Source organism: Dermochelys coriacea, chromosome 2, assembly GCF_009764565.3.
Source record: "Dermochelys coriacea isolate rDerCor1 chromosome 2, rDerCor1.pri.v4, whole genome shotgun sequence".
Taxonomy (NCBI): domain Eukaryota; kingdom Metazoa; phylum Chordata; order Testudines; family Dermochelyidae; genus Dermochelys; species Dermochelys coriacea.
Window position 1 is genome coordinate 244181070 of NC_050069.1, and position 18747 is coordinate 244199816.

General features: G+C 40.2%; 1 protein-coding gene across 9 annotated transcripts in view; it reads left to right on the plus strand.

Moving 5' to 3' along the window:
* Positions 1 to 18747, plus strand: part of CCNY (cyclin Y) — a 240744-nt gene that overhangs the window by 211391 nt on the left and 10606 nt on the right. For 4 of the 9 annotated variants that reach the window (XM_038388714.2, XM_038388719.2, XM_043509577.1 and 1 more), the window contains 2 exons: positions 2904 to 3070; positions 10023 to 10185. In XM_038388714.2, the coding sequence (XP_038244642.1) occupies positions 2904 to 3070; positions 10023 to 10185 (330 nt within the window). The other 5 variants (XM_038388716.2, XR_006279466.1, XR_006279467.1 and 2 more) reach the window with 5 other exon arrangements.

The window sequence follows — 18747 nt, forward strand, 5'->3', positions numbered from 1 at the left end:
CCTATTAGTACTTGATACCCTTTAGGTATGTGTATACGTCCAATTAGCAGCCGCCTTCTTCCCACCTTTTGTGAGCAGGGCCTGCCTCTGGCTCATAGCTTAACTTTGCTTTGTTAGCAAAGTCTTGACCATTACTTTAGTTCAGGCCTCAGACCGGGCCTCTGATACCAAGGGTTTATGTTTCAGGGCCTCATCTTACTACAAAATGCATTATCATTACTCTGAAATATCCGAACTCAGATCATCTAAAAACTAATGGTAGGGGGCTCAAACATGCTTGCTTGCCCAGGGCACTAAAATGCCTACTTACAGCTCTCTCATTTTCCTTGCTCTTCTCTCAACTCCCTCCAGTTTGTCAATACTTCTCTTCCTCTGCCCAGAACTGAATACAATATCGTGGTTGTGATCAAACTAGAACTGTATAGAGAGGGATTGTTACCTCCCTGTTAGATGTGATGTGATATACGACTCTCTCTATAGGAAGCTCAAAATGGTATTAGTTGAATTTCCTGCCATCTCTTTGCCAATTCAAATCTAATAGGCTGTTCACCATCACAGTGGGGATCAAATTCATTGCTGACTTAGAGCAAGTGTAACTCCAGTGACTTCAGTAGAGTTGCCCCATTTTACAAAACAGCTGAGTTTGGCGCTAGGTCCCTTTGGCATTACAGTTTCCATAAGTTTCTCCCTCCCACTGAATATCTGTCTGAGGTTTTGGATTATTTTTCTCCTAATGCATTACTTTGGCAATTTCCTGAAATTTCCTGTTTAACCCAGCTCACGATAGGACATTCCTGTTGGTTGTGGCTTGTTCAAACCAGTAAGCAGATTCACAGTCTGCATTATGAACTGTAATTGTGTAATGCTCTTTACACTGGCAGTTCACTAAGTGGCAGATTGAGTTTAAATTGGCACCATTGAATAGTTTGGGCTCTGGCTACATGTGAAATATTTTTCACCACCTTCTTTTCAGAGATCCCATCACTGGAGGTTGCTTTTAGCAGGTTGATAGTCATATTGGTGGGCCCTGGAGTGTTGAAATTATTCCTCTTCAACATCCAGATCAGTCCTCTTTTTTCACTTTTACCTTTCTGGCCACATGTCTTTCCTAGTGTTGGATTTGCCACCTTTTTTTGTATAATTTTCAGTGGGTGTTTGTTGTTCTCTTAAAATGTGATTTAATTATAGTATTTATTTTCATATAGCACTGGGAGTGCTTACATGAGCAGAGCTCCAAAATCAAATTTTTATTTATAATTGTGTTATTTTTAACAGATGCAATAAATACATACAAATTCATGAGTTAATCAGTTCTGAGATCACAGGACCTCATGTTATGCAGAAATGTAGTTGCTTCTTTGTCTTTTTAAACAGCAACAAACTATTGAATTTTGATTATTATGTTATTTCTTTTGTCAAATTGTAAATACAGTCATCTGAGATGATTAAAAGTTTCACCACAGTAAGGGTCAGGTGGTCTCCCTGTTTCATGTCTGTGCAGTTACAGAAGTAATACCAGTCTTTGTGCTTGTTTGGAAACAATGATATTTCCATGGATTCCCATTTCCTTGCAATTGGGTGTTAGCAGGCAGTTAGAAAACCAGTCATGTGTCTGTGAGCTAGGTATTCAATCTTTTTTCAAAATGAATCCCTAACCAAAAAGTCAATGAGCGAAGAGGGAAAAGTCAAAATTCTCTGGCTTCACTGTATTAGCTTTATGTGCAGTCTGAAGTAATGTCCATTGACCAAACCTTTAGTGTGATCTGAATGGAAATAATACTACCCAGACACGCAGGGTGCACGGTAGTCAGTCCCCAAATGGTAAGGTAATATTTAGTGAGTTAATTTGGCATGAAGTATTTTATAATAAACAAGTATTGTGTCTTCCATTTAAAGCTAAACTTGTACTCATGCACTTAGGAATTAGACGTGCACAAAACTTACACACAACAGAGCAGGTTTCAAACTTTAGCAAATTATAGCTAAAGATTAAATAGCCCAACCAGTTCCTTCACCACATGCTGATTTAAGGATCTTGTGAGGTCCAGCTTCACTTTTCTAGGTCCTTGCTGTTCTTGGTATCACGTAAATCTCTAGAGTTTCTTATTTTCTGAAGACGTTAATATTACCTGTGATGCCCTACAAATTCTTATTGTTTTGTGTAGCATGTTTATTGCTTTTCATTTTTTGTGTTTAAGGATATAATGTAAAAAAAAATAACCAAAGTATTTATTAGAATGTTTGGAAATAATCTCTGATCAACAGAAGAAACGTATGAAATCCTTTCACTGAGACTGAGTGGCATAGTTATAACGTGTGGGACACTGTAGGCATATATGGATTCAGAGTCCATTTAAAACAAAGATATAAATAGGACAATTAGGATCCCACCATTCTCAAGGTGCAAATAAGCTTCTTAAGTGCAGACCAGTGTAACAGAGGTGTTCTGTGTAATTTTCATCACATGTAACTGTTTTTATAAGTGTATATTGCTTGATAATTGATTCTCCAGGATTACACCCATGGCTTAAGTTGTTCTATAATTGTCCGTGCACAGCATTGTTAGCCTGCCCTTGTTTTTTTCACTATTATGTCAAGACATTCAAATGCTGATTAATATGAGTGGATTCATTAAAGACAATTGCAAACTCTGCTTGTTTTCTTATGATAAGATTAAGATCAGAAAGGAAAAGTCATAACCAAAACATAGATTGACCAGATACAACCTTTAATTTGGTTTTGTATGACTGGATTAAATCTTTCTTTCCTTTCCAAAACGGACTTGACGGGATCAGATCATTGAGTTAAAATAGGTGGAATGGATTGTTTAGAATATATTTTTCCCTAATATTTCTATTAAGTAGAAGAATATACTAAGTTTTGGTTATAACATGTCTTCCCAGGTATATCTTGAAAGACTGTTAACTTACGCAGAGATAGATATTTGTCCAGCAAACTGGAAGCGAATTGTACTGGGTGCAATTCTACTGGCATCCAAAGTTTGGGACGACCAGGCAGTGTGGAATGTGGATTACTGCCAGATCCTGAAAGATATCACAGTTGAGGACATGTGAGTTCCATATGTTTTATCTCAGTCTATGGATGCCAAGCATTTTTTGTGTATGTGTTTGGTGTTTCTTATACTCCCTAACAGACTTTATTATGTAAAATTAGGGCACTCCAGACTATATCTAGAGACATGGAATGTTAACAGATTCTGATGAATTTATTGGGACTATAAATACAACTATGCCTGTTGCTGATTGCTCTGTGGGATTGTATTTTTGAAATGGTGTCTACTGCAATTTTTTTGCAATTTATTTTTCTAGTACAACAGATTGTTACAGCACTGTTTTTAAAATATACATTACTATCGGGGTGTGTGTTGGTGCAAGAGTGGCAAATAATGGGCCCCCTGGATGCTTAAAAACTGTTGTTGAATAAAAAGAGGAATAATAATCCTGCAGTTCTTTACCTGTGTCTTTTTAAATAATATTCACTGCCGCTATTGATTCTGCTTGTGGACAGTGGTCCACAATTTTTGGATTTGTTATACAGGATGATATTTTCTGCATTACATCAAAGTCCATTAGTTGCCTCTGGCCCACAACCAATACAGCCGTTGCTGTTGTTCAGAAATACTGGCTTTAGTGGGTTTGTTCCTTGTCTTCCCAAGTTAGCTTGCAGGGTGTTAAAAATCACAAATATAGTTTGGAATGGGAAATTTTCCCACTTTTCCCCCAACCTCTTTCTGAATCATACTGTGATGCTATAGTTTTTTGTCTAGGAGGATAAATACCAGTAAAAGATGACACTAAATCTTTTTAAAGGGTATTTCCAGCAGTAAGAGAGGGGCCAGCCAAGAAAGCAGAATTGTAAGCACTGTATTTCCCAGTAGATTGTTGGGGGTGAAATTTTGGCAGGTTAGGTTATTGTAGACACTTATTTTGTAGACCTTTGTGGAACATGTAAATATATTATGCGTTCCAGCATCCCTACATGACGTGCATCATGTTCAACCAGAGGTGCACTGGCGTATATGTGAGAATAGCACTGGAGTGGTAGAGGCTGGAGTCATTATATCAGCATAGTGCTAATCTGGTAGAATGCCTCCAAGAGGCCAATGCACTCAGAAAACAACAGTTCTTTAAAGGCGCAGTGGGTATTCCCCTAGTATTGGTCTTCAGGCACTAGCAGGTTGGTGTGAGAACAAGGCCACGTGTTCTGTACCACAGGCAATACTAACCAATCCTCTGGTATTTAGAGCAACTTCTTCAGCATGGCTGCTGCATCCTACATAGGTATGCTAGAAGAGGTAATGTGCTCTCTGCACCATCCCCTATGCTCACCAGTGCACCTGTACAGGGCAAACTACAGTTTGCTCCTGTACATGAAACTATCTGTGTGGGTGTTTGTGTAAAATGGTTTTCCATTAGGGAATGGATGAAAAAGCTGTAGGCGCTGTTTGTATCGTATATTTTTCCCTGAGGGGCCAGGTTGTAGAGGATTAGCTTCTTTAGAGAAAGAGGGGGCGTTTCCTGAGATTGTTTAGATAGGATTGAGACCTTTAGCTGATGTTGTGTTGGTTTAATTGTTTATATCCTATGAATTAATACATGCTCAGAGTAACATAATGAGAGTTTTATAAATCTAAAATCAGTAAATTAAATGTGTTGCTTGGTTGTCCGCAGAAGTTGAACCCAGGGCCTCTAGGCACTTTTGAAAATTCCACTGGGCACCTATCTTCATCTTTAGGCACCTACACCTTTAGCAGTCTGGCCCTAATCCATTAACTGTAGACAGTAGCAAAAAACTATCCGCTGGGAATCAGACACAGCGGGACACAGGCCCACTCAGCCAGCATGCCATGCATTTTTATTTATGTGCCCTCTCTACTGCCAGGAACGGGGAAAGCTCTATTCAGTGCTTTCAGCTGCCTTTCCTCAGGACATGCTGATGTAGATTGCTTCTGGTTTTTAAATAATTTTCAGTTTGAATATATTTTTTTAAAAAGTTTTTGATCCCTAGCTATTAAATAATTAAAAAGAGAGAGAAGGAAAAACTGATTTATGATGACTGTCAAGGCAAAAAGCTAATATCTGAATTTTGCTTCCTTACATGTTCTTGATAATTATATAACTCATAAACTATGACTATTTTTACTGTAATGTTTTGTGGTAATTGTGCTTTTCTGGAATAATATTAATATGGTTAATATTCTCCAAAAAGCACAAAAAAGAACACTTTAGAAAGAAGACCTTTAAAAAATAATTTTTTCTTCCATTGATTATTTTGGTGCAGCATTCATTATTTTACCAAAAATGTAAAACCCAATGGGAATTTTTCTAATTAACTGTTGGTAAACCAAGCAAAATCCCAATTAGATACACTGTTTGACATTTTTATAGTAGCTTTTATACATTTCAATGTTAACTTTGTTTGAGAATTATTGTAACATGAGGTGTCTGGTCTATGCTCTAAATCATGTTGACGCATAACCATTAAAGAGACTTTGTATAGTTGGCGTGTCTAAGCTTTTTATTCGGGTCTGGGGGCGAGAGAAGGGGAAAGGAGAACAAATGTTTATACAGACAGCATATTTTTTTAAATCTCAGATTACAGCCTCAAAGCAGCGAAGATCCAAGCATTATTGCTCAAGCAGCCCCAGTTTAGTTTCCAATTAGTTAACTTCTTGTCAGGCTTATGGCTGGTCTCAAAATTATCTATAAATGAAAGGATAAACGCTAGGATTCAGCTGAGTGCTTTATATTAAGCATGTTGGGGTCCCTCTGGCTGGGAAGAGCTTTATAAAATGTGACCTATCATTGCTGCAATATTAAGGAAGTTTCGTCTAAATCAGTATTAACTGGCCATTTCTAATGAGGGCTTATTGTCGTGGGCCAAAAATAAATAAATAAAACCTGATTGTTCTGGTAAGTCAGATGCACATCCAGGAGGCATGGGGAAAACACATACCCACATGGAACTGAGGTGGGAAATATGGCAGATGCCGCTTTGGGTATTTTTTTTTTAATTCAACTTTTACCATTAAAAATAATCAGTAAAAAGTTGATGCCACTTCTAGTCCAACAAAATCAGACACAATAAGATTTGAGAATACAAAGTATAGATGGGCAAGACCTATCAGTGCTAGGTCACCTGATCCACCCCTGCCTTTGTAGAATTGTTCCATGTTGTACATTTTTGCAGTGCTTTCTTGGCTATTTTGAGTTTTTTCATGGTGGATTTTGCTAAGCTACTTTTTCTCTGCATGGTCTTGTTCCTATGCTCCTGACATTTGGGTTCTGAGAATTGCAGTAAAGACCTCTTTTCATTCCTTCTGCAACTTAGCCTCTGATGAGCATATCTCACTTTTAAAAAAGTGGTTTTGAAGCTGCTGTGTTTTTCCTGCATAGATTGGAAAGGCTAACAGTTTTGAGTGGCTGTAATGAAGGCTGACTCTGTTCCATGATATTTCAGACCATTTACCTGAGACTGGTCATACATAAGGTGATGGAGATTGTCTGTCAGTTTTAGCATCACTTCGAGTTTGTCAAAGGTGCATTTGAAGAGGAAGAATTTGAAGATGCACTGGAAAGGACACAATGTTCTGGTTCAAGAGAAAGAAAAGGTGGATGGAATGCATGATAGTGCTGTTAAAGTCAAACTTCAGCTATCTAAAAAGGTTACCAACCTTCCTGATTATCCTTAAATCCTATCCGTCTTCTGAGGACTAGCCAAAGCTCTGCTCCTGCAGAGCTTATTGGCTGGGCAGGACTGAGATCCCCAGGGGACTTTGTTCTTAGGCCCTGGAACTCCTATGTAACTCAGTACTGCAGAGCATCTTCGGTCTGTTCTTGCAAACTTCTTGTAGTCCTCATGAATGGAGCTCCAAAGCCAGCAATCTCAGGAAAGCCTGCTGGCTCCCTATTCGATGATCCTGGGTGACCTGGCTCTGCAGGGGAATACCAAACACCTAAGCACAGAATTCAAAGCTTGCTAAACCAGCTTCCATGATTATGTATATAGCTAATTCATCCAAAGGCTTTTCAGGTAATTGGGGTTGTATTATGAATTTCTATGGTGCCTAACATCTGGGCAGCCAAGGGCTTTAAATATTGAAATTAACCCACACAAACACAATACAGCTATTAGTCGAAACATTAACAATTGTGATAGGGTATAGGATGAAAGTGTCCTTCAGACAATCAGTGGTTTTCAAACTTTTTTTTCCTGGCAATTCAGTTGAAGAAAATTGTTCATGCCCGTGACCCAACGAAGCTGGGAATGAGGGGTTTGGTGGGTGGGAGGGGCTCAGGGCTGGGGCAGAGGGTTGGGGTGCAGGAGTGAGGGCTGCGAGGTGGGACTGGGAATGAGGGGTTCAGGGTGTTGGAGAGGGCTCTGGGCTGGGGCAAAGGGGGTTGGGATGCAGAAGGGGGGCCTTGGTTCTGGGCTGGGGGTGCAGACTCTGGGGTAGGACTGGGGATAAGGGGTTTAGGGGGGCTCAGGGTTGGGGCAGGGGGTTGGACTGTGGGAGGGGGTCAGGGCTCTGGGGTGGGGATGGGGATGAGGGTTTTGGGGTAGAGGAGGGGGCTCCGGCTTTGGGGGGGCTCAGGGCTAGGGCAGGGGGTTGGGGTGCAGGAGGGGGTCAGGGCTCTGGGGTGCAGGAAGGGCCGCTGGGTTTGGGGGGGCTCAGGGCTGGGGCAAGGGATGGGGACGTGTTGTGACATGGGCATACCTCAGGTGGCTCCCGGTCAGCGGTGTAGTGGGGGTGCTAAGGCAGGCTTCCTGCCTGTTCTGGCATCACAGACCATACTGCGCCTCAGAAGCAGCCAGCAGCAGGTCCTAGGTGGAGGTGTGCAAGCAGCTCCACGTGGCTCTCGCCCACAGGCTGCGCCGAACTAGCCAATGGGAGTGCAGAGCCCGGTGGCCCTGCCGCCTAGGTGCCGGACCTGCTGCTGGCCGCTTCCGGGGCACAGCACGGTGTCAGCACAAGTAGGGACTAGCCTGCCTTAGCCAGGCAGCTTGGCTGATGGGACTTTTAACGGCCCAGTCGGCAGTACTGACCAGAGCTGCTGTGACCCAATGCCTTACATTCCGCGACCCACAGTTTGAAAATCACTGATCTAGACCATTTGGGGCTTTATAGATCAATACCAACACTTTGAATTGCAGCTAGAAGCAAACGGAGTTGATGTAAAGAATTGAATTGTAGGTATATGAATGCACTGGCTCACACCATTCAGAAATACAGCTGTGTTCTGAGCTAGTTTGAGCTTCCGTGTGAACTTGATGGGTAGCCATAAGTACATCACATCACATAACCAACTCTACACAATAGATTATTGTAAATTATATTACATTAGCTCAAATGAGGAAAGTGTGTATGTTTTGATAGGTGTCTGTAGTTTTGCTAGTCAGTTGTCAATGATCTACTGATGTTACCTGGAAATCTGGGAGCCAAGATGTAATAAAAAGAAGTCTGAGGATGTGTGCTGTTTTGTCAAAATTGGGTATATTCCTCAGTAGATGGACAATCTCTCTCTCTCTCTCTCTCTCTCTCTCTCTCTCTCTCTCTCTCTCTCTCTCTCTCTCTCTCTCTCTCAACAAGCATCATGTTCTGTATTATTCCTCCAGGCTTAGCTTGGAGAAAGTCAAATCTTGTATTGTGCTGGTAAACTCTTCAAATGTTAAATTGTATGCCAGTGTGGATTTTCTGTAAAACTTGTACTACTTTAGAGCTATTAGAGCACTGTCAAAGTTAGGCCCCCATTACGTTTTTTTTTAAATGTCAATATTGGTATGTATCAATGTTTAAAAGCTGAATGTGGGAATTTAATAGGAAGTAGGGATATATTGTGAAAGCAAGGTGACAACCTCTGTATTGAGAGGAGAAAAAAAAGGTAGTTGTCATTCAGTGCTGCTCTGTGACATTTTCCTCTCTCAGCCTCAACTATTTCCCTTCATCACCTGCTGCCCACTTTATATCACACTGATCCTGTGCAATCAATATGTAGCCTAAATGTATCATAGCAATCAACACACACATGCAGATTTTAATTCTGCAATTTCCATATAAAATGTAAAGCCTGCTTTAGAGTAATCCATGTACAACATTGATCCTTCATTCATTTTTCTTAAACACTCCGAAACACATTTTGTAGTGGCCATTTTCAATATGACAACCTACCTTGTTTACTTTGCATACCTGCATCTCAAACAATATAGAGAACTGTGCAATATCATTTATGAAAACCATCAACCCTTTAACGTCAATGGTTTACTGCAGTGGTTTTCAATTTTTTTTTTTTCATTTGTGGAACCCTAAACATTGTTGAATGAAGGTGTGGACCCCTTTGGAAATCTTAGGCGAAATCTGCAAACCCCCAGGGGTCCGCAAACCCCCAGGGGTCCCACAGACCTCATGTTGTACACCACTGCTCTATGGTAACAACAATCTTACATGGACCCCTTAGACACGGTCCGCGGACCACAGTTTGAAAACACTGATTTACTGGTTTATTTCCATTCGTTTTTGGTGTGTGATAGGCAGTCAGACAACCTTAACTCAGACTTTACAAAGTATTTTGTGTGGGAATATCAATAATAGTCTCTATTACGAACAGTTATGTTGGTAAACAAAGCTGTCTTGTTTTATTGTTGCCCAGTATGAATTTTGCTTACATGTATGGGGGAAAGTAACCTCATTTAGTCTGATTGGAAGCATACATAAAAAAGATGGGGAATTATGGGGAATTAATTTTTTTTCGTGATTAATGTAAAAATGACAGTAGAAGCTGAAACAAATAAATATTTTTTCAGAAAAAACTATGGTTTAGAGGATGTTCCAGCACTTGGGAGAGATGTCTGTGACAAACTGAAACTACTTTTATTCTCTCTTGGGAGTAAGAAGTGTACTTGGGTCAATCTGTTGTAGTTTGATGTAAAGTATATTCAGATGGTGGCAGGAGGTTATACACACAGTCTAAAATATATTTTCACTTTTATTTTCTCATTAACAGGAATGAGCTGGAGCGCCAGTTTCTAGAGTTGTTGCAGTTCAACATTAATGTTCCCTCCAGTGTTTATGCCAAGTATTATTTTGATTTGCGTTCCCTGGCAGAAGCGAATAACCTGAGCTTTCCTTTGGAGCCCCTCAGCAGGGAAAGGGCATATAAACTTGAGGTAAGATGGTTTCCCTTCACGTTGTTGCAAAGTTGAGAGCTGATGAGACATCTAGAAGTGTTTTTTGTTCAAACTATCATAGGTGAAAAATCAGAATCTTATGAACCCAAAGTTGTATTATTGCCCTTAGCTATTCTGCAAGTGCTCTCATTTTTTGTGGCTCTGTGGACAGTTTTTTGGGTTGAATGTGCTTCCTCTTGGTTTGTTTTGCGGTGATTTTTTTCAACTCTTGTAGATTGGTTTCAGTGCAGTGAAATGTTAGTGGTTATGTTATGGTAACTGACAATCAGAAAGTAGTACTTTCAAGTTTTACAGTATGTTTTACATTGACCTTTGTCCAAAGACCAGCTGTTAGACAACCAGTTTTTACTGATCCTTTTAGTTGCATAAGACCTGTTTCATTCTACATTTTTGTAATGATCTGGATACTGACAAGTACTTATGGAAATTCCCATTCCATGTACATCTGCCTCATTCTCCTTACTCTTACACCAGTGTTACTCCATTGATTTCAATTCGGTTGCTCCTTAATCTGATTAGTGCGAAAGGAGAATCAAGCTCATTTTGCTATTAAATTGTTAGACCTTACGATACGTTCTTACAGGACCTGATTTATAAGAATACTTGAATGTGTCATGGGGCCTGATCCTGTGAAGTGTGGCGCATCCTAAATTCTCATTGATGTGCATGGTGTTTAGGGACATCAGACCAGCTCAGTATTTTGGAGGAGTATCTCTTGACCCTTTGATTTTAAGGTTTTAAAATGTCATTAACATCATTACATGAGTGTACATGTGACTACTAATTTGAAATCTGCTATTGATTACTGACTAGTCTTAATTTCCCTTCCCCTTAAGAATACTACTGCTTTGCACCTGAAGCTCTTTATCTGAGGATCTCAAAGCTTTCCTTGCATTCAGATTCTCAGTGCTCCTGAGAAATATTCAGGCATTACTATCCCTATTTTCAGAAGGGAAAACGGAGCCACAAAAGGTTAATTGATTTATCTAGGACACGCAAGAAATTAATAGATGGACTGGGAATTGGAGTGGTTGAAAAGTGGTGGGGAGAGAATTCATGAATATTTTAGCAAAATTCTCATTTCTGTTTCCACTGAAAAATATGTCAAAATGTCTGAGCCAGCTCTAGCTGACAACATAACTGTTGCCTAGATAATAGGCCACACGAATGTGTACAAAGCTATTTACACTAGTGATTTAAAAGTATGAAAATACTGTCTATATACTAATCTTGTGTAAAAAGATAGCTTTGTTAAATGTTTAGGTATCTGCTTCTGATAATGAGCTCTATAATGTATTGAACTACTGTCAATTAGTTTTGCGTAGAAAAATGTAGGTGAGAATTTAGTGGAACAGGTTGCCCATGTCTGTATCACACACAAGGTAAAACATCTAGATAAAGCCTTTTTAATTTTGACTGTAAGCTTGTGACTGTTCTCTCAGACTCCAGAAAAGAAAATACTTAATAAACTCTATAAAAGAGAGGGAGTTGAAGCATTATAAATACATTCGCATAACAGAGGCAGCTCATACAGTCTCTTAGCATTTATGGATGATTTTTTTATTCCCTGTTTGTCTAAAAGCAGATCAAGAATTAATTTGTACTTATTAAGGAAAATAAATATTTAAAAGATAAATAGAATAAGATCAAAAAGATAGCAATCTTAATAATACATATATTTGGGCTGATTTGCAGTGCAGGTTCAAAGCAGCTCTAAGGTAGTATAGCTGGCCATAAGAACAACCCAGAGTAGGGGACCTCACAGTGATGTAGACCTGGTGTAATGGCTCTTAGACTATGTGCACATCCTGTGACTGGGAAAAGGGGGACATGACTGAGGCTTCCCTGCTGCTTGACAGTCCCTGGCTACCATAATGGTCCCTTGGAGACATTGGTAAACAATGTAATTTACATCAGCCTTTATTCTGCTCTAACTTATTCACAGGGACAAGCCCAACATATAGCCAGCCAAGAATCAGTAAAGGTGTCGTAAAGTCATTGTTGCACCACTGACGTAAGTGTGTTGTTTGCTTCTCAGCCATGGCCAAGATTCTGAGCATTGTGTTAAATCAGTGAGCCAATCTGCAGGTTGGGTAACCTGAAATCAATAGAGCCACACCAGCTGAGGAGCTTGCCTAATATGTTTTGAGAGAAGGAATAAAGTCTGTGATTATAGACAGCAAGTTAATAGTTAACGTGTACCCCCCCAATAGAATGATTGACCATGAAAACAGAAGCATGCTCATTCAATTCTAAGATTTAAATAAAGCAACTTCTTCCTTAGTGAAAGATTTGGTTTTTCTCAATCTTTTAAATTAAATTGGTATTGCCAATATCAATAACTATAATACAATGCAAAGGTAGGCAGCACCAGAGTAACTTATATTCTAATAAATTTGTTAGTCTCTAAGGTGCCACAAGTAGTCCTTTATAGTATAATAGTGTCTAGTGTGTGTTTGTGAAGCAAGAATATCAGATCTGGCAGACAAAACCTATGCTCTCCTTTCAAATACTTCATGCGCCTGACATGAAAACAAAACAGAGAAAGGAATTTCTAAAGTGAAATCCATCATCAAATGCAAAGACTGGACAGGATCCATTAACGGTAACCTGTCTTTGAGAAGATCCATGAGGTTAAAAACTTGTCTGAATCATTAATACTTGATGGACTTTCTGGAGTAGAATATCTCACCATATTTTATATATCCACAACTTTGACACTGAGTAGAAAGGCTTTGTCTTTCAGTGATTAAATTCAAACAGATTTTTCTTGCCAAGGTACAGGATATTAGTAGGCCACAGTGAGATTCTATCCAGTGCTCTTCTGGCTGAGAATCTATACTTTTCCCTATTGTGTGCATTCATAGGAGGTAGAAGTGGGACCTTTAACCTTAGGTTAAATCATCTAGACAATGTATCTGCCAATGCAGGATTTTTCCTTACAGTGGATCTTCTAGTATGTTTTGCAGTCTAATTTTAACTGTGCCACATGTTGTGGCTTTTACCACTTCTCTTGAGAGATTCTTTCACAACTTAATTGACTTTAGTTCCAGGAAGCTTTTCAAGATACCCAGCCTAAATCTTCTGTTTCTTAATTTCCTCCTGTTATACTCTTATGCAGCAACCTAAAAAAATCATAATTGTTTACACCATTCAAATAGTTGTGGATTTTTGTTGCCTCACATTCAGTCAGGCTTTGTAATTTTGGATGAGTCTGCAAAGCACTTTACCTAATTCTAGTCCATGATCACAGCACTACAGCCAATTCAAAACTAAGCATTTTGGAAAAACTGAGCGAGAGAATTCTTTGGAATGCATTCCCAACTTAACTGATGCATTTTATATAAATGTTTGATTACCTGTATTACTGAACTGCCTAGGAACCAGCCAAAACCAGGGTCATGTTGTGCTGGGCATTTTACATAGAGAAGTACACTGACTGCCTGGAAGAGCTTACAGTCTAGATATACCTGACTGAGAAAGAGTAGGAGAAAGGGATATAACCTACAAACAGAGTAATGACAGGTTTCAGAATAGCAGCTGGGTTAGTCTGTATTCGCAAAAAGAAAAGGAGTACTTGAGGCACCTTAGAGACTAACACAGTCTCTTAGCTCATGAAAGCTTATGCTCAAATAAACAGAGTAATGTCTTTTACATTCCCTCCACCAGCTTCCTGTTGCAGAAGTGGAGATTGGCTACTAGCTGCTGGCTACAAAGTTTTCTTGACCAGGAAGATGCGTAGAAATGGACTTTTTTTTTAATAGGCAGAGATTCTTCTTTCCATTTCTAGCTCTCACCAAATTAAGGAGGGCCCCTCTGTCACTAGCTTCTTCATGTCCAAAGTGTTTACTGGCTGCTTTTTGGCTCAGAAAAGGTGATTAACAAATATATTTAATTTTTTTTAAGCATTTCTTCAAACATCAGTCCTTCCAGACCACTATTCTTTGATTTTGTTTGGAGGGGTTTTTGTTTGTTTGTTTTCATTGTTTGCTTTTTTTGTGTGTTATATATGAACTCCCTCTAGTTTGTCAAAATATTTCTGGTAATGAGGTGACCAAATCTGCATGCATTCATTTCCAAGTGGGTGGCAGCGGAGCCTTAGAGAATGGGAAGTATTTCCTCCCTGCACTGCAAGTGATTTGCAGCCCAAATTCGCACTGGCAGGTTTGGGGTGGGTTTGTTTTCTTGCCAATGACAACGTGTTGTCCAGAATCATAAACCTTGATGAAGTGTGTACATTTATAACACGGGAGAGAAGGTTCCTGGCTGATCACATGCATTACAACCATGCTCAATAAAAGACCATCTATTATTTTAATTGTTGGAGGAGAAGGTATTTGTATTTGGTTTTGTATTTGTATTATTTGTATGTGTAGAGGCTTGTAGGGGCTTTCTGCTGGGAGAGAAGCTGAGCCCTGATTGGGGGTGGGGCTTCTCTGACTAGGGGTCCTATAAAGGTAGCCAGCCAGTCAGGCAGTTGCACAGACAAGTGTAGTGGCAAACCTCTAGGGAATAGAGCTGTAAACCGGGGAGTTCGTATTGTGGTGCTTGTTTGGGGTTTGTTTTTGCTGTGGGTGGTGGTGTTTTGGTGTGGTTTGTGTTTCCCAGATTAACAGGATTTAGGTGGGAAGGCGATGACAGATACAGAGGCAGCAGTGGGAGTGACTCATGTAGTGGAAGACGCAATGAAGATGACTGGATGTGGAAGCTGTGGTATGTACATGATCCTGGAAGGGGGTACCTAGTAAGAGTTTTGTCCGCATGAAATGCCGTCTGATAGAGTTGATGGAGGAAAAGATCCGAGGTTTGGAGATGCAGGTGAAAAGTATGGTTGAGGTTAGAAAGGGGTTTGAGCAGATGATGGAGAAAAGACATGAGGTATCTAAAGGGAAAAGCTCAGACTTGCAGATGGAAGCAGGACTGAGGAATTCTGAGGGGAGACTGGGTGAGGAAAGTGGTCAGTGGAATCATGTGACTAAAAGAACCAGGCGGAGGAAAAGACGGGCTAGTGAAGGAGAAATGGAGCTCAAGAACAGGTTTGCAGAGTTGGAAAATGAAGAAGGGGCTCAGCAGGTAGTCACTGAAGGTGGAAGGGCAAGGAAGAAGAGAAGAGTGGCTAGTCCTATAGGAAAAGGGGAAGAGTCAATGGACATTACACCAAATATGAGCCCCAGGAGGATACAGGATGGGTTGAAGAGGATTACATGGGAGAATAGGAATGGAAAGAATTTGCAGCCAGAGGGAACAGGGGATAGACTGGAGAAAAGCACTGTCACCAGGAAAAGGCAGATCTATGTGATCGGGGACTCTTTACTGAGAAGAATAGACAGACGTATAACCAGAGCTGATCCAGAGAATAGAAGGGCATTGCTGCCTTCCAGGTGCTAAGATATGGGATGTAGATCTGATGTTGAAAAGGATCCTAAAGGGAGCGGGAAAGAATCTCCTAATTAACCTTCATGTGGGAACAAATGATACGGCTAGATTCTCACTGGAATGTATGAAGGGGGACTATGCTAGGCTGGGGAAGATGCTTAAGGAAATTGAGGCTCAGGTGATTTTTAGTGGGATTCTGCCAGTTCCTAGAGAAGGGCAACAAAGGTGTGACAAGATTATGACTATCAACAGATGGCTTCGGCAGTGGTGCTATAAGGAGGGCTTTGGGATGTATGGCCACTGGGAGGCATTCACGGACAGAGGACAGTTCTCTCGGGATGGACTTCATCTGAGTAGGGAAGGAAATAGACTTCTAGGATGGAGGCTGGCACAACTGATTAAGGGAGCTTTAAACTAGGAATTCGGGAGAGATGGTTGGGAGATGTCCAGGTAGTCTCCACGCCAGATTTTAGCATTGAGAGGGAAGAAAACGAAGTAAGAAAGGATACAGCCATGGGTAGGAGAAGGTAAATAAGGAGGAAGGGCAGTGTGGATACCAGTCTAATAAGTTACACTGGCTGTAGAATGACCATGCCTAATAGGGTACAGAATGTGAGCAAGGCCAAACAGCAAAAATTAAGATGTTTGCACACCAATACGAGGAGCCTAGGTAACAAAATGGAGGAACTAGATCTACTGGTGCAGGAAGTGAAACCAGATATTCTAGGGATAACAGAAACATGGTGGAATAGTAGTCATGACTGGACTACAGGTATTGAAGGGTATGTGCTGTTTAGGAAAGACCGAAATAAAGGTAAAGGTGGTGGAGTAGTAGTGTATATCAATGATGAGGTAGAATGTAAAGAAATAAGAAGCGATGGAATGGATAAGACAGAGTCCGTCTGGGCAAAAATCACATTGGGGAAGAAAACTACTAGAGCCTCCCCGGGATAGTGCTTGTGGTGTGCTATAGACCGCCGGGATCTAATTTGGATATAGATAGAGCCCTCTTTAATGTTTTTAATGAAGTTAATACTAATGGAAACTGCGTGTTCATGGGAGACTTTAACTTCCCAGATATAGATTGGAAGATGAGTGTTAGTAATAATAATGGGGCTCAGATTTTCCTAGATGTGATAGCTGATGGATTCCTTCATTAAGTAGTTACTTAACCGACTATAGGGGATGCCCTTTTAGATTTGGTTTTGGTGAATAGTGAGGACCTCATAGAAGAAATGGTTGTAGGGGACAATCTTGGTTCAAGTGATCATGAGCTAATTCAGTTCAAACTAAATGGAAGGATTAACAAAAATAAATCTGCAACTAGGGTTTTTGATTTCAAAAGGGCTGACTTTCAAAAATTAAGGAAATTAGTTAGGGAAGTGGATTGGACTGAAGAACTTATGGATCTAAAGGCAGAGGAGGCCTGGGATTACTTTAAATCAAAGCTGCAGAAGCAATTGGAAGCCTGCATTCCAAGAAAGGGGAAAAAATTCATAGGCAGGAGTTGTAGACAAAGCTGGATGAACAAGCATCTCAGAGAGATGATTAAGAAAAAGCAGAAAGCATACAGGGAGTGGAAGATGGGAGGGATCAGCAAGGAAAGCTACCTTATTGAGGTCAGAACATGTAGGGATAAAGTGAGACAGGCTAAAAGTCAAGTAGAGTTGGAGCTTGCAAAGGGAATTAAAACCAATAGTAAAAGGTTCTATAGCCATATAAATAAGAAGAAAACAAAGAAAGAAGAAGTGGGACTGCTAAACACTGAGGATGGAGTGGAGGTCAAGGATAATCTAGGCATGGCCCAATATCTAAACAAATACTTTGCCTCAGTTTTAATAAGGCTAAAGAGGATCTTAGGAATAATGGTAGCATGACAAATGGGAATGAGTACATGGAGGTAGATATTACCATATCTAAGGTAGAAGCGAAACTCGAACAGTTTAATGGGACTAAATCGGGGGGCCCAGATAATCTTCATCCAAGAATATTAAAGGAATTGGCTCATGAAATTGCAAGCCCATTAGCAAGAATTTTTAATGAATCTGTAAACTCAGGGGTTGTACCGTATGATTGGAGAATTGCTAACATAGTTCCTATTTTTAAGAAGGGGAAAAAAAGTGATCCGGGTAACTACAGGCCTGTTAGTTTGACATCTGTAGTATGCAAGTTCTTGGAAAAAATTTTGAAGGAGAAAGTAGGGAAGGACATTGAGATACTGGTAAATGGGACAGAATACAACATGGTTTTACAAAAGGTAGATCGTTCCAAACCAACCTGATCTCCTTCTTTGAGAAAGTAACAGATTTTTTAGACAAAGGAAACGCAGTGGATGTAATTTACCTAGATTTCAGTAAGGCATTTGATACCATGCCAGAGAATTATTAGTTAAATTGGAAAAGATGGGGATCAATATGAAAATTGAAAGGATTTGGTTGGATAAGAAATTGGTTAACGGGGAGACTACAGCGGGTCCTACTGAAAGGTGAACTGTCGGGCTGGAGGGAGGTTACCAGTGGAGTTCCTCAGGGATCGGTTTTGGGACCAATCTTATTTAATCTTTTTATTACTGACCTCGGCACAAAAAGTGGGAGTGTGCTAATAAAGTTTGCAGATGATACAAAGCTGGGAGGTATTGCCAATTTAGAGAGAGACCGGGATATCATAGAGGAAGATTTGGATGACCTTGTAAACTGGAGTAATAGTAATAGGATGAAATTTAATAGTGAGAAGTGTAAGGTTATGCATTTAAGGATTAATAACAAGAATGTTAGTTATAAGCTCGGGACGCATCAATTAGAAGTAATGGAGGAGGAGAAGGACCTGGGAGTATTGGTTGATCATAGGATGACTATGAACTGCCAGTGTGATATGGCCATGAAAAAAGCTAATGCAGTCTTGGGATGCATCAGGCAAGGTATTTCCAGTAGAGATGAGGAGGTTTTAGTACAGTTATACAAGGCACTGGTGAGACCTCATCTGGAATACTATGTGCAGTTCTGGTCTCTCATGTTTAAGAAGGATGAATTCAAACTGTAACAGGTACAGAGAAGGGCTACTAGGATGATCCGAAGAATGGAAAACCTGTTTTATGAAAGGAGACTCAAGGAGCTTGGCTTGTTTAGCCTAAGTAAAAGAAGGTTGAGGGGAGATATGATTGCTCTC